Raw genomic sequence first — 25,011 nt, forward strand, 5'->3', positions numbered from 1 at the left:
AGTTCATAAGTTATATTATACTTTACTCAATACATTGGTGGTTCTGTCGTTGCATATGTGAAATATAGATACATTTTACTTTGACAAACATCAGGTTGTTGTTTGTTTAGCCTATTCTTTGCAAATAAGTTTATTTAATAGTTTGTCATAGAGGACTGGTTGATTAGTTCATTAACATTAAAATTTTAGTTCACTTGAAAATAAAATAAAAATTCTGTCGTCATTTACCCACCTTCATGTCGTTCCAAAACGGTCGACTTTCGTTCGTCCATCCATTGAAAGTCTAATCAACATTTCAAGCTTCAAAATGTACATGAACAATTGCAAAAGTAATCATCAAACATAAATAAAAGCACATGCACGTTTTTCACACAAAAGAAGATATTTTGAAAAATGATGGTAACCAAACGGTTGATAGAGCCCACTGATTTCCATAATTTTTTTCCCCCATATTATGGAAGTCAATGGGGCCAATCAACTGTTTGGTTATCGACATTCTTCAAAATATCTTCTCGCCAGAAGATGGCGCCCACAGCCTAATCATCCATCCATTTACCAAACCGCTGGTCCAATGTGGCTACAGGGTAATATCATACAGGTATAAATAGCTTTTTAATTGATTATTACATTTTTTAATTATGGTTTATACATGCTAGTTTCCATGACAGAGTTCAAGATAAATCTTTTCATCCCTACTGGAGTTGCCAGTTTGCTAAGTTTTAAGTGATTATTATATGGCAAGCACAAACTATGCAAAAGCGACAGCTCGTTTTCATTCACTCCTTCAAGTGGACTATAATGTAGGGAATAGTGAATGAGAGTATAGGTGGCGATTTCGAATGCAGCCATGAATATGATTACTGGCTGATACAGACCTGCGGCCGATTGATTGGAGCATCCCTTTTACTTAATACTTAATTTATAGGTTCACAAAAAGATTATAAATCCAGCCGTAGCTGAAGTCAAATGCCTTTTGGTTAGATTTTTCAGGTGTTTGATTAAACTTTTCAGGACAGTGGACCATTAGGGCAAAAGTTGCCCACCCCATTAATTGCGTCAAATGTGTTACTTTGCACACAACTTATTGGTTCAGTTTTGGTTTGCAATCTTTTACTCAGAATAAAACCTTCTCTGGAGCAAAGTTAGCCATGTAGTGTATAAGGTGTCATGGTGATGAACAGATAAAAACCAGTCCACCTCCTTGAACTTCCAGAGTTTGCTCAAACTCAAACATACAGTATGGGTAGCCATTGTAACTAGCTTTGTGCTGCAGGCCTCACAATTTTATTCCACTCACACACATTGCTTTTTATATCCACTTTATTTACTACAGCCATGATTCAATTTCAGTTGCATCTATTTGGTGTAGAAGTTCTCTTTTTATTTACAACATTGTAGATTTTAATGTTTACTAAAATTCAACAAACTGCTGTTTGAATACTGTCTTTGAAAACTAGTTATTCCAGAAATGCAGAGAATGACAGGACTACAAATATAAATAATATATGGCATACAATAAAAAAAAAAAAGTATTTGAAAATGTAAATAAATAACATTGTGGAAATTTGAATCTTAAATGATATTTACAATTTATTTCTGTTCATACTGCAGTAGCGCAACAATGTACATGTAAAGCATTCCTTCACTGTGATTGCACTACACTAAATCTTTAAAGGGACAATGTGTAGGAATTTCTCCCATCTAGCGGTGAAATTGTATTTTGCATTCAAACGAATAATGCTCTCCAGCGCCTCACTTTTTCAAATGCGCGTTGCATCTATGGTAGCCATTAGGGACCAAAAAGCTATGACAGGATGTCTTATAATAGCACTTCGAGTTTTCCTTCGGGTGAACAGGTTTGTTATTTAAAACGAACTGAAACTTGAAACAACGAAAAAAAGAATGTTACAGTATGAATTACTGACTGTGAAAAACATTAACTATGGTAATTAGTAGTAATGCCTTCTTTATTCGTTATATTTTTTGAAGTACGTGTTAGATATCATCATCATCAGCGCCTTCTCTAACGTTACTTTACTCAATAGCTGCTATTCATCAAAGAGCCTGTTTAACTTTTAACTATAAATGTTCTACTGTCTATATAATAAAGTACACAACCAAGCAATGAAAAAAAAGCTTGTAATTAAGACCGTAACATTGACTTACCTGTCGAGAAGAAAGCAGGCAACTTCAGGGTCTCTTTTGAAAGCTTTCTCCTGCATTAGCTATCCCGACATTAACCCTTGTTTTTGTAATCACGTTTCCTTTTACGGTCTATTTTGGACTTTTTCGACGACGAGGACTCCTTATCCTGTGACTCAGCATATGTATGAATGAACGGTGTATAAATAACCGTGCAGTGCAGCCTTTTAAACTTGCCGGGGCAGTGACAAGCGCTTCTCACTGCTCTGCGCCTCCGCTTCTGCTGGTTTCAGTCACGTGACGCTGGTTCTGAACGAAAACGCGTTGTGGAAACGCGTTGGCCTAGTACTTTTTGTCCCTCTCTGCTATTATAGTTTTTCAAGATGGCGGAACTACATGGACGCCTCCGTGGACCTACCCGTCCCATGTATATAAAGATAATAAATTCTTCGTTTACGAGGATTGGTCTGATCATTGGCATAGGTATTTGTACACCATTGAGGGCATATTTATGAATACAAATATTGATTTTAGATAATAAAATACCTAAAAAGCTACACATTGTCCCTTTAATGTCCATAGTTTTGTCTCAAAGCATGATGTCATTTTGCCAGTGTGACCTTTGATATATGTGGACACATTCCTCCACAGCGCTCCTACAGTCTTCAGTGTGAAAGCAGCGGTGGAACAGACAATGAATGCTGGATACCCCACACCTCTAGAGACTGGATCTTGAAGCTTCTCCTGCAGAGTGGTGGACTCTCAAACGTATCGCAGCGTTCAGAATAGCCAGCTGTCAGATCAGCCTGCAGGTAGAGCGCATGGCCGCCATCGCCACCTAGGATAGACCGCAAGTAGAGGTAAAGGAGTGTATACACAACATTTCATCTATATTAAGGAAGACACTGTTTTTTTCCCAGTAATGTTGACACAAAGGCAACGTTCCAGCATGTTTGCAGGTGAAATGTGCTCACGGGGTATATGCAAATATGAAGCCTGAGAGGCAGCCACGTTGTTTATGATAACAATAGGGGATAACTGACATGAAATATGTGTTCTGAAAGAAACCTTTCCTTCACACTTGCTTAATATTCGTGCAAGGTTTTTATTTTATTTTTAAAAACATTTATTTTGTTGGGGGGGGGGGGGGGGGGAGCTCACCAATAAAAAGTGTCTCATCATCTCCTGCCATGAATTTGAATGTTGACAATGTGCAGAAGGAAGAAGACTTGTATCTTTGGTCCTGAGAGGCCGCAGTGGGTCTGTCCACAGGAGTGTTTATTCGAGAGCTAGCGGAGAGAGTTTGATCACTTTTGTCAGACATTCCAGAGATCTGCAGCACTGTACGCTGGTACCGTTCCATTCCTGGTCGTAGCTGAAAAATTAAATTATTCTGTTATCGACTACCGCAAATCATATTTTGGAGCATACGATGCAACATCAAGTACAATTTAAAGCACAACAAATCAATTGAATCGGATGGCAAATGGAGACTTACAGTGAAAACAAAGCACTCTCCTGTGCCAAAGAACTTAAAACCCTTTTCATCACAATTCTTGTGCGCCCAATCAGAAGACAAGAAAGCTCCACAAATCTGCGATGGAATAGACGAAATAACGTAAATGTAACACAATATTGAGATTTCTGTAAGATTTTGTACAGCTGCACTTTAAAACAAGATGGTTCTTTAAAGGTTATTTTCACGTAGTAACAGTTCTATTTAGAAGCATATTGTCCTGAAGAACCTTTTTTATTTTATTTTTAACCTGTAATGGCCAAAAAATTATTTCAAAGCCACATCATTATTGATTTTCTGAAGCCTAACCATAAGTTACTTTTAAAAGTAATGCATTACTATATTGCGTGTGCATTAATGCATTACCCAACATTGGTCATGACACACTCTTAAAAGATACTTGATGTCCTTTTAAAAATGTCTATTAATTTTAACCCTCAAACTGTTACTACTTTCTTTCTTCCTCTTCTTCTTTTTTCTTTCTTTTTTTTTTTATACATGTGTGACAGCTCTGTTCACTTAAGGATACTTTTCTGCTCTTTTTCACTAAGCAAGTAAGTGACAAAGATATTGAATGTATGATCCATATCAATAGTTTTATGAATAAGCATGCCCACTCACAAAAACGTTAAAGTTATCACATTACTTTTTTTTTCACTTATCCTTTTAACATTGTGAATGGCTCGCATGTTGGCTACCTTTGGCCTTCATAAACTTAATTTGATTTACACTGAAACTCTAAACTCATTTGTGTATTTCTGCCCATACAGCAGATGATGAGATTGTGTGTTACAGAATCTGAGAGAAACTGACACTCAATAACATCAAAATGCACTCATAACGATAGACGTAAAAACCTCATAAAGGATTGTGAAGACATTTCATTTGGAACTTCATTACATTTATTTTGTGTTTCTTTTCTTTTTTTCTTTTTTTTAATGTTTTTATTCATGTTCACTGTCAATTGCCATTTATGAATGTATTTTTTATTCATTTTTAATGTATTATTATAAGACCAGATAGACAGAAGAAGGGAAACACTCATAATGCTAATAAATAATATATAAACTGAATAATATTAATGAAAATAAACTATTATTAAAGAGGTTATTTGTAACACAGTTAAGTTTCTACTGTATATAGCACTTTCAAAGCATGGTTCTTTATGGAACCTTATAAACAAGGTTCTATTTAGCACCATACCTTTATTACCATACCCTATTGCTACAAGCTGAAGAATACTGTCCGGCTCTGTTTAGGACCATTTTTCTTAAAAGTGTACAGATGAATACGGACATACCTCTTCATCAGCAGTTTTCAAGAGTAAAACGGTTGGATCATGCCCCTCAACTTTGGAATAAAACCTATTTTCAAAAAAAGACATATTTCAAGGTTTATGCATTTGAAAAACAATATTTAATATCATTAAATATTTTTCATTGATATTGATAATAATTAATTATGATTAAATTAATGTTTTTATATTATGGGCCATGGGTTGTTTATGGATTTCAACCACTTGCTAAAAACAAAACAAAAAACTAAGAAACATTATGGAATGCAATATATTAAATATAATAATTAATATAACTATTATTTATATTGTCAATAATAATAATGATGATTTAATGTTGTTTTTTTTATGTATTTTAAGCATTTCTAAAAACATGATTTTATGTGATTAAACCATATTCTCAAATTATTTATGGTTATTTTCATGGAATGATTCATGTGAGTGTGTCTGTGTAGAAAAAAAAAAAAACATACAAGGAGAGACTTCTGCCATGAACATTTGTACTGAAGAGCTGCACAGGACTGAATAGAGCAAATCGCTCTGGAATCCAAGCCCAGACCACCCTCATCTCGGTTTCAGTCACTACAGAGGAGCTGAACTTCCGGAAATCCATAGCTTGGTATGAACTAGGAGATAAAAATAGTTTCATATGTAATAGGAATTCTGAAATTCTAAAAATACAAATAAAAAATTATAATAATTATATATATATATATACCTTATAATACCTTATATGGAATTCTGAAATTCCATATATATATATATATATATATATATATAAAATATATATATTTTTGGACATCATAAACCCCTCACCTCTTATTGTGGATGTCCTTATGAATTAGTGCGTGCTTGTTGGCAATGAAAAGATACGTTAGTTGGTTGCGCGTGGGCAGCTGTATTTCAAAAGCCCTCTGAAGCAGTGCGTCAATTGTACTGTGCCGTGCCACGTTCTCCACAAAACTCTTAATGTCTTGTCTGAAGTCATCGACGTGGGCCACTCGTGAGGACACAGAGACTTTGTAAAGGCTGAGTAGAGCAAGAGCTACACGGTATAAAACTTTGTAGCCCTCCATTAGATAGACATCTAGTACTCTGATAGCGTATGTGAAAGGTAGATCGGCAAAGATCCACATGATCCAGTCAGAGTAGAACTCGAACAGGTTCTGGTGAGAGCTGGCTATTAGCTTCCGGATGCCTCTGCAGTATTTATTGGCGAGGTCACCAAAGGTCATGCACGAAGCACGTGAAGTGAGGAAGGTCTGGTCAATGTAACGCTTTTTAGAGTCTGTGTAGGTCACCAGGGAAGAAATACTGTGGAAACACTGGGCTTCATCCTCACTGAAGTGCAAGAGAAGGGACACCAGAGCGGACAGGATGGGACAGAAGGTGACATCAGGAAAATGCTGATTTATACAGATGAGAATTTTTTTCACTGAATTCAGACCTGCTTTATTTAGGCAGTATCTGGGGATTTCCCCATCCTCCATAAACTTTGGGAAAGGGTGTGTGCTTGTTTGAAATTCCCCAAAGAGCTTCCCAACTAGGGCATGATAAGTGTCCACATCAGTGTTGATGGAGGTGCTCTCGATGTTGTGGATGATGTGTTGGTAAGCCTTGGCTCTGAGAGTATGAGGCATGGACCAGAATCCTGTACGGCCCATTGCTTTGAGCTCATAACGGTCACTCGAGAGGATCTTCCGATAACGGATGGCCGCTTCTGGATCAATCTTTTCCCAGTCTACATACTGACCGTATTTCATCCTGGCAGAAGAGCTTATCTCCCAGTTATCTACCTCAGAAATGGTCATCATGGGTACACCCTTTAAACTTCCTTTATTTCCTGTTTAAATGAAGCATGTTTCAGAATCAGCTGTGACACTATCTTTGATATATTAAAGGTGCAATTGCTCAGAGTAAAAAAAAAAAAAAAAAACCTACAGCACTACGAATTTGATAATAGTGATATTACAATTGATGTTCCAAACCATATAGAAAATTCAACCCAAATGTAAATATGTTCAAAAATCAAAGATCAAAAATGACCTGGTAATTCATTTATTTTTTTAATCTTTATAAAGCAACATCCAACTAAATGATACAATAATTAGTACACGTGCTCATAGACATTTCAAATGAGAAATTTATGTAGTGTCAGATGACAAGACACATCATGTAAAAAATATTACCAGGTCATTTTTGATCTTTGATTTTTGAACATATTTACATTTGGGTTGAATTTTCTATATGGTTTGGAACATCAATTGTTCCAAAATATCAATTGTTTTGATCTTTCCCATCCTCTTATAGGTTGGGACTTTGCATTAGGGATTCACAATATATATCGGTAAAATATCGGTCATCAGATTAGATAATTTTTTTAACTGTCACTATATTGGATTTTCCAATGTACATGGTCATTTCATTGTTCATTTCTCCTATTTTTACTTTCAGATACTCGGTTAAAAACGAATCATTTAATAATTAATTCCACAAATCCCAAAATTAATATCTCCCTGTGCTTTATAGTATATGTATAGTAAGTTGTGATGCCTAAATTCACTTTTTGAAAAATGTAGTAATTAATAAAGTATCATTACAATAATAATAAAAAAATGCTCCTACTTTTCACCCGGATAATTTTTTAACCATATACGCATTATTTAGGGATATAAAGTAGGGCTAAAAGCCACATTTCAGGGCTAAATTAATGGGAAATTAAATTAATTGCGCACAGATGTGTAATATTTGTGATTATTTATGATTTGAGATTTTATTATGATCATTTTATCAATGCTGGCAAATGTAACTTTTTTCTTCTTTTTTTAAAGGTAAAAAGATCTCACTTACGCACCTGTAAGTTCCTTTTTGGCCCATTTGCTTGAGTGTCCTTTAGGTCTTTTGATTGGAGGCTTTGCAGTGATACATATCCCACCAGTGTTTCTTTTCCCATCCTCATGGTGTAGTGATCTTGCTCTTGGTCGGATAGCATTGCATCTGCTAAAATGACCTAGTCCCTCATCATCTGTGTCACAAACATAAAAAGATCTTGAACGAGGTCTAATGTGGCTTCTGTCCTCGTCAGCCTCTCCCGTTGAGCGTTTTGCTTCGTCAGAGCTGTAAAGAGATCGAGAGCGTAGTCTGCCAGAATTTGTCCGGTCTGCAAACTGTGCATTACTGCCACTCTCCACATTCTGGACATTCACAACATTTGTAGAGCCAAAATGAGCACATGCAACATTTGAAGTAACCTTTATCATGGCCTCACCAATTCACATAACAAAGACTTTGAAAGGTAAGTTCACAATAGGTTTGTTGTTCTCTTTGTAATGCCCTGAGACACCTGGGTTTTGTTCAGACAATGACAGTCAGGTGATCTGTTCAGGTGGTTGTAATACTACTGTATACACAGTGGAAAATGTCAGACGTCCTCTATTTTTTGTCTTTAGCAATCAACTGTGAACACTCGAGTATAAACACTTAATAAAAGCTATATGACATAAAGCAATGGTGTATAATTTAATACAACATAAATATTTACACACTGAAATGACTAAAAAAAATAAAAATAATTAAGCTTATATATAACTTTGATAAGTTTATACAGTGAATGGATACAACTTAATTTTTTTTTATTTTGGATTTATTCTTATAAAATTATTTTACATGTTTTTCCAGTCAAATATTTTTGTGTCAGAAGTCAAAAGCATATTAATGTATGACAGAAATATAGTTGGAAACATTTCATAACATCTTTTTCAAAACATCTTTTTATTTCTATTTATTAAAAAACAATTTTTTTTAGTACAGCATTGACAATCATCAAGAGGCAGACAGCTCTCAAAGGGTTTATATGAAAGTTTTATACTCTCTAACTCCTTCTGTGTTTGGAAACATAGAGGAAATCTTCTCCTCTTCTTGAAGTGTCACAGAATGTTGATACCAGAAACATTCTAATGAGCTCTTTTCCAGGAAATTCAAAAAGTCAGCACTTCTTGTTTTCAACACACTGTTATTTATTCAAACATACGTATGTTTGGATGTGAAACAAATTGTTGAGGCTCAAAATGGGGGCTAATATCATTAAATAAGATGCTAAACCTGTTCTTTTTGTTAGAATGTTACAGGTTAACACACTTCGGTTAAGGTTTATCTTAATGTTTATTAATGTTCTGAATGTTCTGATCCAATCTAACTTCTGACCTATAATGCTGCCTGAATTATAATCATACACGTTAGTGCTCCTCGTTGGCCAGAGGAGAACTGGCCCCGACTGAGCCTGGGTTCTCCCAAGTTTTTTTTCTCCATTCTGTCACCTGATGGAGTTTTGGTTCCTTGCCACTGTTGCCTTGGCTTTTGGCTAGCTTAGCTGGGGACATTTCATATTCAACAATATTATTGATCTGCCTTACTTAGGGTGGACGATGATGCAATTTTCTCTAGAAACAAACTTTGTTGTATTATTTTCATGTTATCACTGTGAAGCTGCTTTGATACAATCTGTATTGTAAAAAGCACTATATAAATAAAGGTGACTTGAGTATATCTTATAAACATTGTGCTGCTTCATATTAAAAGTGAGTGCACAGTCAGAGAACTCCACATAAATCAATTTAAATTAATTAAATTATCAAGTAAAATTCAGATACAATTCTTTTGCTTATCTCCCTGATAAAGTTTCAAAAGAGTTTTAACAATAAAGTGTGAATAGATGTACAGAATAGTATAGCTACATGTATATGTCACCTCCTGAATTTAAAAGAAATTAATTATTTACAATAACGTACACTTTAGAATAAGGTTGACAGGACACATTTTGTAAGATAAAAATGCTCAAATACCCAATGCACTTGTCTAGATTAATCATTTAATTTAACAACTGACAGATCAGATGTCAGGGCAACAATTCTTCTCTCTTGTCTCTGCACTGGGCTAGTTTTGCATATGGGATTGATGTGATGTAACAGCAGCAAGGCCAATGATATGGTGCTCCAATTTTCAACCCTATATTGTCCACAATTATTTTAGTAGAAAAACGTTATGCCCTCATATTCTAGTTGTTTAAAGTGCCCCTATTATGGTTTTTCGAATATTCCCTTTTATGCAGTATGTAATATAGCTGTTTGTGAATGTAAAAGTTCTGCAAAGTTGTAAAGTCTAAAGTGCAGGATAAATAAAGATATTGTCTCCCAAAAGGACTCTGAACCGGCAATACGAGTCGTTTTTCATTCGAATCCTACTGCTTTACGGTTCTACGTCACTAGAAAATACATTTGCATAATGTCCCCTATGTTGTATGTTGTCCGCCCGTGAACAACTTGACCAGCCCACAACACGTCATTTACTGACGACTGCTTTTCAAATCTTGGAGTTCAACGTGGGATTTGTAAAACGCTTTCCCTTGAAAGATGGGTCAGCACCCAGTTTATTTGGACCAGCTTTCTCAGAATCACAACCTGTAAGTATGAATAATTATTGATGTATATATTTTATACAGGGTGTTCCAAATACTTCGTTTTGTGTTTTATATTGTGTAAGTTATGTAGTAAAAACATGTGTTATTACTGTCTTACTGAAATACTTCTGCTAATCAGCTGTGGGCCACTATTATACCTAACTGTGTCTGTTAATGCAGATCGTCTGTTGTTCCTACTACTTTGAGTAAAGATAAAAGATGGAGCAAGATTTGTTTGTTACATCAGTCATTCAAGTTAGTATGCGCTGTTATTGATACAGTTCCTGCGTGTGCACCGCAATAAATTAGAAATATACACAACGGTTTGTTGATGTGTATATCACTCTTGTTAATGCTGATAGTGAGGAATTACAGTTGAAACATCTATAATGTACCTCAAACTGAGTAGCATATGAAAAACATCCTGATCGAGTCGTCCTTGTGATAGAGGTTCGGTTTGAATGACTAGTTCTTCCAATGTTTCATCATCGAAATCTTGCTCAGATTGATATGGTAAAATCAATGTCATCATTACTGTCTTTACACTTCAATCGCTGTAGAAAGCTTCCAGACAGAGCTGACGTCCAGTTATAGTAATAGGCGTGTAGCTTCCGACAGGCGCTGTACGCGGTAGACCAATCACAACAGACTGGGCCATCTGGCCAATCAGACCAGAGCAGGCTCTCGGAATGGAGGGATTTAAAGAGACTGATTCATCCCTCAACTAAGGTGTAGGCATTGCAGACCAGAGATGGTGCTGGTAAGGACAATGGAGGAACTGAAGGGAAGGTGGAGCCAGTTGGAGCTACAGGGGTGAAGGGTCGAAGCGCAGCCGCCGACAAAAAAATCCGTGGTGGAGAAGACGATGCACCAAGGTGAAGCCAGAGGGATGAGGGAGTCCATGGTAGAGCCAAGAGAGTGTTGAGCCAAGGTGGAGCCGATAGGTCGGAGGGCTTAGGTGGAATCCGGGGCGTGGAGGCTTGAGGGGGAGCTGAGGGATCCATGCCAAGGCGGGGCTGATGACTAAGAAGCCCCTGGTGGATCCGTGCAGCATAGCGGAACCACTGGAGGAGCTGAGAAGCTGAAGGCAGCGATGACTTGGACAGTTAGAACATATCTAGACTGATATGATAATGGATCTAAACAGGACCAGCAGTGAGACTGAAATGCAGCAAAAGCCTCCTCATCCACATCACACAATATACATTTACCCAGTGCTGTCCAAATACCTCAGCCACAGGAGGATGGGCGGGCGGGTCACCAATTCAAGCCCACAAACTCCACTAAAATGCCCTCGATGACTGATGCCGTTGGCGGCAGGGACACCTGGATTGACTCTGCATTGGGCTTGGGCTCTGGAATGAAGACAGCCTCTGGCGATCGCACTGACTTGATCTTTGGCTTGCTCTGTAGCGGCTGGCTGAGCTCTGGGTCTGAAGTGGGGCTGGCGATGTCTTCATCCGTGATGGAAAAAGTACAGGGAGAGTCATTTTATACCAGCACCCACTCCACGGACTTGGTGAGTGTTGCCTCAAGGACCATGAAAAGGCAGACGTGTCTTTGTGTGCTCATTCAGGCTGGCCAAAAAAACATACACACGCAGGGAACAATATTGAAAATGCTTCAGGCATGTCAGATCTAAAAAGTCACTTGAGTGGTCCTCGAGGGATCGATGCTCCTGATCCACACAGACCATTCGGACTGCTGGTATAACCATTTTTAAACTCAAAAGTATGATCATGAGACAAACAGCAAACCACATGGTAGCTAACATGTAATCCTGCATAGAAAAATACATAATTTCACTTAAAACAGGTTATTATGCAAGTAATTCTTGCCTGTAACATTACAGAAAAGTTGTCTTCCTCCTAGTGCTGCTGCTTGCATTTTGTGTCTCAAAATGCATACCATGCTAGCTTTGCTTAAATGTGTACATTATTAACATCTTGCATCATACACAACTTGCAAAACACAAACATGATTTTTAATTGTGTATTTACTGCTGCTGCTGTTGAATATTGAAAATAAATATTCTCATGCTAGCTTGATTATATTAATTATTCACTCATTGCATCATATGCAACTTGCACACACACACACACACACAAACAAACAAACAAACAAACAAACAAACAAACAAACAAACAAACAAACAAACAAACAAACAACTAAGACTTTCAAATATTTTAAATACAACTTTATTTTGTTAGTCACACATCTAGATTTTTGGGAATGACCTCTTTCAAATTCATAATTCTAGATTATCAAGAACTAACACATGTTTCAAATAATTGCAATGCATAGGATTTACAATGGCACATATGTTTAACAGTGGTCCTAGCAACATTAAGCCACCTGCTAGGATAATTTATAACTTTCTTTTCTCTTCTCTCTCAAACTTTGTAAATGATTGTCTCAGATGTGAAGTACCGAATGAGTTGTGTCTGTAGGAGGCCACCGTCTGACGTCATGCCCAAACAGGAACTAACACAACGCAGTTTGTTGATGTGATTTTCTACAGAAAAGCTGGTTATAACTGAAACTAAAGTGTCGCAATATGTCACAGGATTTCTGGTAAGCATTTTATATTGTTGTCGTTTATTGACATCTGAGGTCTACAGTTCAGTACAGTAGAGTTCAGAAAACAAAATTGGCTAGTATTTAACGTTAGTTCAGTGGATCTGTAGCAGCCACATCAATTGAGACTGAAAATAGCTGTTTTAATTTCCTTTATGGCTCATTATATCCTATGTTTTAGTTAAATACTATGTGTTTGTGTACATATGTGTTTTTTTACGCGGCGAAAAAAGAAAAGCGTAGAAATGTTGCCAGGCTGGTTAGATGAGATCCATGTCACATGATTGTGTTGATGACAATCTTGTTTATATGATTAAATAACTAGCAACACACATTTGATGATCTGATACTATCAGCGTAATGTCATAGGTGTAAAACTGTTTGACGAAACTGCAATTGTTGATTTGTTTCCCATTATTTAGGTTACAGAATTATGATGCAGCTTGTCGGATGGCTCAAGAAATTGCAGAAAACATCCATGAAAGAAACAGACTGCAAAGAACTGAAGGAAATCCAGCCAAGGTAAAGACAGGGTTTCATTGTTCATAGGATGAAGTTGAGCCCTGTGTCAGTGGTCTTTATGCTGTAATGTCTCTCTTCTTGTGTGTCTGTCCCTACAGCTGAACATGACCCTGAGAGCATCATTACAGAAGCTCAAACAGAATATAGCACAGCTCAGGGACACGTTGAATCGAGCTGCTGCTAAAAGGCAGATGTATCCTTTCCAGTAGAATTAATACTAATTTCATGCACAAATCATGAGAGTGGAATCCAAAGGTTTTGAGAGGTAAGTACAGTATGTTGTTATATTTCACTCCAGAGGAAGAATGTGAAATATCAGCATACTATTTAGAATCATTATGGTTTGTTTAGGGTTGGTTGTGTTTGTTTTGAAGATTCTTTAAATGATAGTTCATACAAAAATGGATTCAACCCTGTTTTCTTTGTGTAAAATTTCACACTCATCCTTTCCAAACAAACAAAACAAAACATGTAATATATTCCAAGGGTTCTGAAGTCATATAATAGAGGAACAGGCCAAACTGAATATATTATTTGCTGATTATCCTGCACCCCAGTGAGCTGGTGCATCAGGAACAGGATTAGTCCAATTACTGAACATGTTGTTCGTTTGGGCCTCTTCTTTTTAACGAACCAGTTGATATGGCTCATGAATCAAGTTCTTGAGTTCATTGCTTTATGATCCAGTCACAAAGGTTCTCAGTCTTTGTTGTTGTTGTTTTAGTAACCACATAACTGCAAATAAATCTTCAAAAGTTCCACAATATTAAGAATACAGGTTAGTTATTTTTTCATCGCTAACAAGCATCGTTCAATACTGAAGCCACGTTATGCATTACCAATATGAATCTTGGCCAAACAGTTCATCTCACCTCCAAAACTCACTCAGACCAACAAAAAACTTCATCTCATTCAGAAAACATGCATTTCATTTATAACACACTGACCTAAAAACACTAACATCAGGGAGCATTACATAAATCATCATCAAAGTTTGAATGATTTTTTTAAACATAAATCAGTATTTCATTGTAGCAAAAGAATAATTGTCATTTTACGGACTGTATTACAGCATAAAGAATGAATGATAAATGCAGCAATTTTTTTTTTTTTTTTAATATCTTTACATATAGTAATTTACTTGCGAAAAATAAAAAATAAAAAAAATCTTGAAGCAATAATAAAAAATAAAACAAACCAACAACAGCAACCCCCCCAAAAAACAACAAACCCAGCTGTGTCCGGAGGCCTTTCTGTGTGGAGTTTGTATATTCTTTCCTTGTCGACGTTGGTTCACAATCCAAAGACATACAGGACAGGTAAATTGGAGGCTGTAAGTTTGCCTGTAGGTGAGAGTGTGAATATGAATGTGTGCGAGTGTGTTATCCCTGTGATGGACCGGCCATCTGTCCAGGGTGTTTTCCTGCCTATGACCCGAGACGCTGGGAAAGGCTCCAGTCTCCCCACGACCCTACACGACAAGCGGTTTGGAAAATATTAAAATAGATGGATGGATGGATGTACAGTTCTGTGAGGGTTTTTGTCCTCCCCCTCTCTTCTTTCCCCACTGATGTGTCTTCCTTGATCCATGTTTCCAAACAAAATCATTCTGAAGCCATCCCAATTTACCAAAAGATGAAAAAATAAAATTACGACTGTATTAGAATAGGACACCTGGGTCAGCTTTCAGCTGAAATTGCAATTTGTTGTGTTTGGAAAAATGATTATTTAATTTCATTGTAAATATTCTAATAAATTTCAATTGAAATGCTTTTATCAGTTTTGAAAGCAGTGTGTTAGCATTCGAAGAATGTGCTGCAAATACATAGCGTTTTGCAGATGGTGAAGTATGAATGACAAAAGTGTTCATGGATTTTGGAAAATGTGGTCATTGAATGCATTTTGTGTGATAGCAGTGAAAAATGGTTTCTGTGTCACTGAATGTGTGAAGAGTTCTGAAAGTCTGGCTTAAGTATTGACCGTTGCTTTTTAGCTATTGAAAAAAAATAATAATATGACTTGAGGCTGAGCAAAAACACAAAAACAAAACAAATCTTCATAATGCTAAAAAAAATTTGTGATTTCTCATGAGCACCTGTAGATGGCAGTGTTTTATAATAAACCAATTGCAGCGTGGTCAGAAGTAATGCTGCTTGTGATCCACAGTTGGATTTGGAAGTACTAGCCCTAAACAACTGCAGGAAATAAATGTGAATGTTGTGTTCATAAGTCATTGATGTTTATAATGATTAAGCGTATCTTTCTTTGAGATGAGCATAATTATGCAGTCATAAATATGTAATTTTAATGCCTTAATGAAAAATGCCAGAATGCAAGCTGAAGCTGACAGAAGACAAAACCTTGTTGATGATCTTGCTACCAGAGAAACACGACTAAATGCCTCTTTCAAAGGAGACATCACAGAAGCGGAGCCAGCAAGGTACATACACATTCTGTGTGAAATTTGACCAATGAATTTCAATGGATAAAAATTTGTGTTAGGCCAATATTATTGGCAAGGCTAAATACACATTATATTTGCAAAAGTTATTTACTAAAATCAAACATTAATTCAGTAAATGTTGTATTGTGTTATTCATTTAATTTCAGCAATATTGTATACAGTATCATTTGTTAAATGATATACCGGCATTGTATCAGTGTTATCAGTATCAACCTTTCAAAAATGTAAAAACAATTTTAGAATGTCAGTTATCATACCAGGAGTCAACTATATTTATTTTCTCTCAATATTTGAGATAATGAGATTTGTGTTTAAATGCCAAGCTTTCTTGTCAACATTATTTTGTTCATTAACAATATTTTTTCTCTTTTCCATAAATTCATAAACACATAATGATGCAAAACATTACTAATTGGTTTGTACATTACCATTCAAACGTGGATTTTCAGCAGCCATTACTCCAGTCTTTAGTGTCACATGATCCCTCAGAAAGTTGGTGCTCAATCCTCAAAAAGCATGTCAAATATTATATTTATATTTTTGTGCATATTTTCAGGATACTTTGACTAATAGAAAGTTAAAAAGAACAGAGTTTATTTGAAATAGAAAACTTTTATTAACATTATAAACGTCATTTTTGATCAATGTAACAATGAATCATAATAATTTCTGAAAATAATAATTATTATTTAAAATTATGAAATTAAATGATCAGCATAATTTTATACAGCAATGTAGAATATTTCATAGAAAGCCAAATGTGTATTTTTGCAAGGCATAATGGATGTCCCTGAAAGTTTTACATTCATTAATCTTATACAACGCAGCAGTGGCCTTAAAGAGGAAGCGACCGATCCAAGTGACTGCGTCAACTAGCCTTGGCCTTAACTCTCTCACACTGGCACGGTCCAGCAGAAACCATGAACTCTATGCCGTAGTTAGTCTACCAGACCACAGAGGCCTATGCTTGCCATCTTTCCTGCTTGCCCTTGCAGTAGTGTCCCAATGTTGAGTAACTTTATGCCAGAAATGTTGTGACCTGTGCTGAAACGGAAGTCTGTGCTAAGGGCTCCAGTTCAGCTTTACTGCTCTGCTGATCAGAGTTGAGCCTTGAACCTCCTCCTTCAGGACTGTTTACACTTCCCTACTCTCCACTGCGCTCACATCCTCTCTCCAAAATACACCAATCAGAGACTTAACGTGTCACCGCCAATCTCCTGTGCACTTATGACTCTTAATCGAAACGACAGTTGAGTAGCTGAGCTCTTTTAGAAATATGAGATGGTCATTATTCAGATTTGACCTTCTTGATCCAGGTTACACGAACTAGGATGAGAAGACAAAACATCCTGCTTATATTAAATTAGGAATATTTTTTTTATCATTAGGAGTTTAATGCTCTATCTGTCCTGATTATTCTATTTTCTCATTGCTCAGTTTAATACAGGATAGTGCTGTTATTTGAAACTACAACTAGAACTTTAAAAAAATTATCTGAAATAAAGCTGAAATATAGAAAATGATAAATAACAACTAACTGCAATAAAATAAGTTGAAATTAAAGTACTAAAATGACCAAAACTAAAACCGAAATAAAATAAATTAAAGCTAAATAGAAATATATAGAAAAAAAGACAAAAGCACATAATAAAATGACTAAAACTTAAAGGGATAGTTCACCCAAAGATGATATACTTGTTATAATTTACGGAGCCGCATGCCATTTCGAACAAGAGATTTCTGTTCTGTGGAACTAAAAAAAAAAATACTTTGAGTAATGTCTTTTGTTCAAACATTGGAAGTCAATGGTAACCAAAACTGTTTTGTTACCAATATTCTTTAAAGTGCCCCTATTATGAATTTTTTTAAATGACCTTTGATGTAGTGTGTTACATAGCTCTAAGTGAATGAAAACATCCTGCAAAGTTTTAAATCTGAAAGTGCACCGTATATAAAGTTATTGTCTTTCACAAGTAAGAGTCGACTCTGAGTCAGTGAAATTAATTGTTTTTCAAACGAGTCATAAGCCGTTTCGTTGTGATGTCAAGACGAAACATTAGCATATTGCCCGCCCACTTATTGCGCGCGCAGACACCAGGGAAAACTTGAACCTCAAACCAGCAGCTGATTCCTGTGGATACTGGATAGCATCATGTCGAGAAGACGCTGTGCTCTACAATGTGACGGTAAAGCCAGTTTTGTTTCACTGCCCAAGGACGAGCATGTGAAGAATCAGTGGTTAAAATTCATCTTTACCACGATATCACAGCAGTATAATCCTAAACTTTTGCTGTGTTCCCTTTATTTCACTGACGACTGCTTCTCAAATCTCGGAGTTCACTGCAGGATTCGCAAACCACTTGCTCTTGAAAGATGGTGTTCAAAATACTTGGTTTGAGTTTTATATTGTGTAGGTCTCCTGCTAACTGGTTAACTCACATTATTGCTGTCTTACTGAAATACTTCTGCTAATCAGTTGTGGGCCACGATTACCTATAACTGTGTATATTAATGCATATCGTCTGTCGTTCTCACTACTTTGAGGAAAGACTAAGCATGGAGCAAGATTTGTTTTACCAACGTTAATGTTACATCAGTCATTCACGCTAGAGCTCGGCTAAATTATGCACTGTTATTGATACAGTTTCCACGTGTTCACCGCAATCAATTAGAAAAAAATACTCTGTATATAAAAACGTACAAGTAAAATAATCGGTTTGTTGATGGACATGCACTTGTTAATGCTGATGGTGAGGAATTACAGTTGCAACATCTCATAATGTGCCTCAAACTGAGTAGTGTATCACTGAGAAACGTCCTGCTCGAGACATCCTTGCGATGGACATCGAACATGGGACTCGTGCTCGGATTGATATGGTAAAATCGACGTCATTGTTCGTTACTGTGTTTAGTTTACGGTGTAGGAAGCCTCAGGACAAGCAGCAGAGCTGACGTTGTTATGGCAATGGGTGTTTTTGTTTTCGACACCTGCTGTACGCGGTTGACCAATCACAACAGACTGAGCCGTCTGGCCAATCAGAGCAGAGTAGCTCGCGGAAAGGAGGGATTTAGAGAGATTGATTCATCTGACGAGTCGTTTAAGAATCATTGAAAATGTGGTGATGTGCAAATGTATATTATGAGAAAATGAAACAGTTTTTTGACCTTTGATGCATGTAAACCTGTTGTAGGAGACTCCAAAACAAAATTGGGAAACTTTAAAATAGCATAATAGGGGCACTTTAATGTATCTTATGTTACACAGAAGAAAGGAAGTCATACAGGTTTGGAATGACATGAGGTCGGTGAGGGTAAAACAAAAACCTAAACATATTAATAAGTACTATAATTGTTATAATATTATATACACTATATTGCCAAAAGTATTGGGATACTCCTCCAAATCATTGAATCCAGGTGTTCCAATCATTCCCATGGCCACTGCTGTATAAAATCAAGCACCTAGGCATGCAGACTGCTTCTACAAACATTTGTGAAAGAATGGGTTGCTCTCAGGAGCTCAGTGAATTCAAGCGTGGTACCGTGATAGGTTACCACCTGTACAATAAGCTAATTCGTGAAATTTCCTCACTACTAAATATTCCACGGTCAACTGTTAGTGGTATAATAACAAAGTGGAAACAAATGGGAACAACAGCAACTCAGCCACGAAGTGGTAGGCCATGTAAAATCACAGAGCGGGTTCAGCGCATGCTGAGGCGCACAGTTCACAGAAATCGCCAACTTTCTGCAGAGTCAATCGCTATAGACCTCTAAACTTCGTGTGGCCTTCAGATTAGCTCAAGAACATTGCATAGAGAGCTTCATGGAATGGGTTTCCATGGATGAGCAGCTGCATCCAAGCCTTACATCACCAAGTGCAATGCAAAGCATGCCACCACTGGACTCTAGAGCAGTGGAGATGTGTTCTCTGGAGTGACTAATCACGCTTCTCTCTCTGGCAATCCGATGGACGAGTCTGGGTTGGCGGTTGCCAGAAGAACGGAACTTGCCTGACTGCATTGTGCCAAGTGTAAAGTTTGGTGGAGGGGGGATCATGGTGTGGGGGTGTTTTTCAGGGGTTTGACTTGGCCCATTAGTTCCAGTGAAAGGAACTCTTAATACTTCAGCATACCAAGACAATTTGGACCATTTCATGCTCCCAACTTTGTGGGAAAAGTTTGGCGATGGCCCCTTTCTGTTCCAACATGACTGCAAACCAGTACACAAACCAAGGTCCATAAAGATATGGATGAGCGAGTTTGGTGAGGAGGAACTTGACTGGGCTGCACAAGTCCTGACCTTAACCTGATAGAACACCTTTGGGATGAATTAGAGCGGAGACTGCGAGCCAGGCCTTCTCGTCCAACATCAGTGCCTAACCTCACAAATGCGCTTCTAGAAGAATGGTTAAAAATTCCCATAAAAAGAAGAGTTGAAGCGTTTATAGCTGCAAAGGTTGGGCCAACTCCATATTAAACCCTACAGATTAAGAATGGGGTGTCGTCAAAGTTCATGTGCATGTAAAGGCAGACGTCCCAAAACTTTTGACAATATAGTGTATATTACTATAACACTGATACAGGCTAATATAAAGACTTTGTCTTGATCCGTTCTAAAAGATTGGCCCTTTTGATTTAGTGATTGGTAGAGGCTGAGAAGAGGTATTTAGTTACTATCTCTGATTAATAAAATTAGGGGAATTTGAGAAGTAATTTATAGGCCTGATCCTTTTTCCCCCTACCCATCTTTGTGGACTTAATCCTCTAATTCCTTAACATGGGAGGGCTGAACTTTTATCTTTATAGGTCCCGTTCACGTCGCACTGCTACGCCGCGCACACATTTAGCTAAAAGAACACTAATAAATTACAGTCATTTGATCAAGTTTTTAATACTAAAGAATTTTTTATGAGGGTGTTAGCCTGGCAGAATTTTTAGGGCCTGGATTCATCTTACTGTGTGGTCTTTGTCTGCCAGTGGGGGTGTTAGTTTTGCTTCAATAGGCTGAAATAGCATTTAACTTTTTCCATAGGGATAAGACCAGGCTTATGGCATTCGCGAAACAATACCTTTGTGGAAGATTAACCTCTAATCAAGCACAAAATGACATACCGCTCATTTGAAGATTCAGAGTTCCCGACCCGTTGCCCCAACCCTCTTCCCCCAATTTCCTCTCTTTTATATTTGATCGTAATGCACAAAGTTGTAATTAGTTAAATAGGGCCTCTAAGAGACGAGGTCTGTCTCCATGTCTCGCTCCAGTGTGATGCCTCGTCTGATTAAGTCTGCGGGCTCTGCGGGAGGTTAATTGGATAAGCGTTAATCCTCACACCACTGAGATGGAGCGGAGGAAGTGGAGAGGGGCTGGCGCAAGCTACGAGTTGCCAAACATGTCAGAAAGATTAGTATCCGCCGCTGACCACTTGTCTCGCTGGCCAGAGGATTAATATAGGCTTGGACTTGGACTGGTTTGGTATGTTTGTAGATCAGAATGGGGAAGAAAGAGGCCTAGCTCACCAAGCGTGTGAGATGTAAACTTCCTTGTTGTGAGGAAGGATGAGAATGAGAGGAACGGATCCAGCCGAAGACTCTTCAGAGGTTAGCGACCTCTCTGAACTTAAATGAACCGCCACTGATGCTGAACTAACTGAAAGAGAAGGGCCATTGTCAAAAACTAGCGTTCATAGTGAGAGGAAGTCATTTGGGTTTTACTCAAATACCTTTTTTTGACATGCAGTTTCACCTTAACCTGCTTAAGCAACTGCCTATTCCTGAAAGGAAACATAAAAAAATATAAAAATATACGTTATATGTGGGTCAATGACATACTGTATAAGAGTGTCCACGATAAAGAAGAGGAAAAAATCATAAAAAAAAATTCATTTGAAATGCATGTGCCTGTACTCTTTGTGTTCATGTTGGATTTATAGTTTTGGCAAACGTTTTTTAGCATTTTCAACTACCATTACAATTTAATGACTATAATAAAACTATAATGTGATGTAACCATAAATGTTTGTCTTATACTGTACCTACATCTTAATCATTATTTTCAAAAAGTTTTAACATATACATTTTCAAGTTAAAATGTTTTTTATACAAATATTATTGACTATTAATTTATTTTGACTATTTTTATTTTTTGTGGAGTTGCACCATATGATAATTTGCAATCTAAACTAACCTTTCTTTGTTACATAAAAATGTCAAATTATTTGATATTTTAAAAGACATATTGACCTTGACACATTTCAATTGTCATTTCAATTATTAAGCAAGCAGTGAATAATAAAATATTATCCCAAACTACTTAATATAGTTTTCTTTCTTTAAGAATTTCATTCTTTTAATGAAGCTTTGTTCTTCATTATGATATCAGGATAGTTCTGAGTTCTGATAGTACTATCCATACATCAAATTGATTTGTAATCAATGACATGGATGGATTTGCTTGATACTATCGAAAAAGTCTCTGAACCTTCAGTATGCAGAACACCCGTGCAAACTAGTGACCGGCTCATAACTCTGCGCGATGCTGAGCGCTGATAGCTTTTCCAGAAGAGCCTTTAAACTTCACTTCTCTCTCTGCGAGCTGTCCAGGAGCCTCGGGGGGAACAGGTTTCATACATTAATCAAAGAAAAGTGCAAAAGCACAACGCAGTGTCTCCACAGGATAACAGGCCACTTCTAGGTTTGGCACGCCGCTTTGAAAGCTTGTATAAAAGCCAGAGGCGGTTCATATGCTTTGTGTCCTTGTAACGTAGGGCATGAAAACTCACTCTTCGGGCCCAACAAAGTGGAACCCATATGAACAAATAAACAGAGGTTCTCTGATCTTACAAGGTCCAAAGTAGGGGATGTTGTTTGCTATTTTAGAGGTAAAAAATAGAAAGGTTATTTATTCTGAAGGCACATGAGTGCTACAGATGTGAGTTTGGTAGAAAGAGCCTGTGGCTCTTGAACAACTCACGGACATGCCTCAAAGTTTATTTACATTTGTAAAGTAGATGATGTGTGTCCATTTGATGTGTGCACATAGCTGTTGATTGACAGTGCATGTGGAATAACTATAATATTACACTGTGTACGTAATCTAGTTACTGTGTGTGTATGTAATGAGAAAGTTGACTTTGTGTATTACAGTGATGACTGCTGTATGCATAAATGCATACATAAATTTTTGTTTTATTGAAACAATAATCTAAAAGAGACTGTGTGTTGCATTAATTTTGACCACATATAAGGGCCTGTTTACACCTGGTCACTTCATGCGTTTTTACTGATCAGGTAGCTATCTGGTTTGTTAAAACAGTTCCATTTACACTTGGACACATAAATGTGTCTCCGCAAAACGAATATAAAATCCGATCCTCAATTCCCTGCGCTACATATATGCAAATTTAATGAGGTTCACATCAACGGATGCAACAGAGCTGCATTTTATTTATCAGCAGCTAATTTCAAGATCAAAGATCGCAATAGGAGAGAGAACAGCATGAGCACTGGTAAGATCATTTAGTCTCACTGCTTTTAATGAAGATTATTGCATGTTGAGCGTCTGCGACTTACTTTGTTTCATTTGCGTGCGGCAGTTTGAGCGTTGTTCCATCAACAACTCCAACAACTCCAGGGAAGCCCGACATTGTCCGGCATAGGAAAATTAACATAAAAAATAAAAATAAAACCAATATGAAGTGTCTTAAAGATGTTGTAAGCATATTGCGTAGTTGTGCTTGGAGTCAAATGTCAATGAATCATGCCAAATTGTGCAACATAATTTTTGGCCAGGCTGTCATACAAAGAAATTATGAACACGAGCAAAAACAAGAGAGGACCAATGAAATATTAATAACTGATTACAATGTTTTTTTCCCGTGAGCTTTTTTTTTTTCTAAAACCTATAGCTGTAGTTTTACTTTTTTGCCAAATAATTTTGTCAGACCTTCAGTACCTTCAGTAAGTTTAGTGTTTTGTTCTTCCGTCGTATAAAATAAAATAAAATAAAATAAAATAAACTCCCTTGCCCAATCACTTTTGCCCACTACTTTATGTTTGGTGCCACAATAGTGCTATTTAAGACCCTGCTTACTGTGGACTGATGAGCCCAAATCATCACCAGTGCACTGCTGCATTTTTTCATTTGCCAAAAATGTAATTTTTACTTTACTTTCTGCAGTTAGACCATTGATATGTAGAGTGGGAGAAGACAAGAAAATGTCTTACTAGGTCAGTTACAAAAAGAATACCTTGACAATCAAGCCTTTATCAACTCCCTGTCATCATTTAACTCAATACATTATATTTCCGTTGGAAAGTGCGCTGCCTCCTCCTCTCTGCTGCCATCTTGTTACTCCTAACTAGGTTAGGATACCTCTCCAGCACTCCTAAATAATTTAGGAGCTGAGACCTAGTCTTGAAACTTAGGAACATTTATGAATCACACTCATTCTTAAGTCTAGGAATAAGAGTAAAATGACTTAATTCTTAGAATTTTGACACACTTAAGACTAAATTTTTTATTTTATACATAAATTTTATACATATTTTTTACTTTATACATACGGCCCCTGGTCTTTTCATAATCCAATAGCTATCTGATCAGAGAGAATGCATGAAGTGACCCAGTGTAAACAGGCCCTAAGAGCTGTTGTTAGGCAATATTATTCCTATGCAAAGTAATATAGTGCACTATGTTTGTTGGTTTCCTGAAAAAAATCCATACATTTCTCCATAGATAATAAAAAAAATATATATTATCATTGTTGAAAACAGTTGTGCTGCTTAATAAGAAATGTTTATAAAATAATTTCTGAAGGTGACTGAAGACTGGTTTCAAAAACAATAAAAGAAATCTCACTGACCCCAAACTTTTTCATAGAAGTGTATATTGAGCTAGAAGTTTTTATGCTTTCAACCAGTGGCTATTGTCACAAAGCTGCATTAGGATGTACAAAGCTCAAGTAGAAGAAGAACTCAAAGAATAGTCTTTAATGAAAAAAATCCAAACACAGTAATTCACAGGAGAATGTCACAGGGAGC

The 25,011-nt window shown here is 36.8% G+C and overlaps 2 protein-coding genes across 3 annotated transcripts in view; one reads left to right on the forward strand and one right to left on the reverse strand.

Annotated features, from left to right (window-relative positions):
• The window catches only part of stx8 (syntaxin 8), a 614,579-nt gene that overhangs the window by 542,418 nt on the left and 47,150 nt on the right, over positions 1-25,011 (forward strand). Inside the window, exons 2-5 of one of the 2 annotated variants that reach the window (XM_084425369.1) lie at positions 12,919-12,981; positions 13,407-13,506; positions 13,605-13,699; positions 15,836-15,946. In XM_084425369.1, coding sequence (XP_084281495.1) covers positions 12,965-12,981; positions 13,407-13,506; positions 13,605-13,699; positions 15,836-15,946 — 323 coding nt within the window. In that variant the 5' untranslated portion in view covers positions 12,919-12,964. Of the gene's footprint in view, positions 1-12,830; positions 12,982-13,406; positions 13,507-13,604; positions 13,700-15,835; positions 15,947-25,011 lie in introns of those variants that run through there. The other variant, XM_084425368.1, reaches the window with a different exon arrangement.
• On the reverse strand, positions 1,318-8,212 carry LOC311301786 (TBC1 domain family member 24-like; the record flags this gene model as incomplete). Its single annotated transcript, XM_084427117.1, has 7 exons — positions 1,318-2,980; positions 3,304-3,517; positions 3,641-3,736; positions 4,959-5,022; positions 5,426-5,578; positions 5,769-6,795; positions 7,807-8,212. 7 exons carry the CDS (start codon positions 8,210-8,212, stop codon positions 2,808-2,810), a joined length of 2,133 nt encoding a protein of 710 aa, XP_084283243.1. The 3' UTR covers positions 1,318-2,807.

The sequence above is a fragment of the Rutilus rutilus genome, assembly GCF_951802725.1.
Source record: "Rutilus rutilus genome assembly, chromosome: 12".
In the NCBI taxonomy this organism is placed as follows: Eukaryota; Metazoa; Chordata; class Actinopteri; order Cypriniformes; family Leuciscidae; genus Rutilus; species Rutilus rutilus.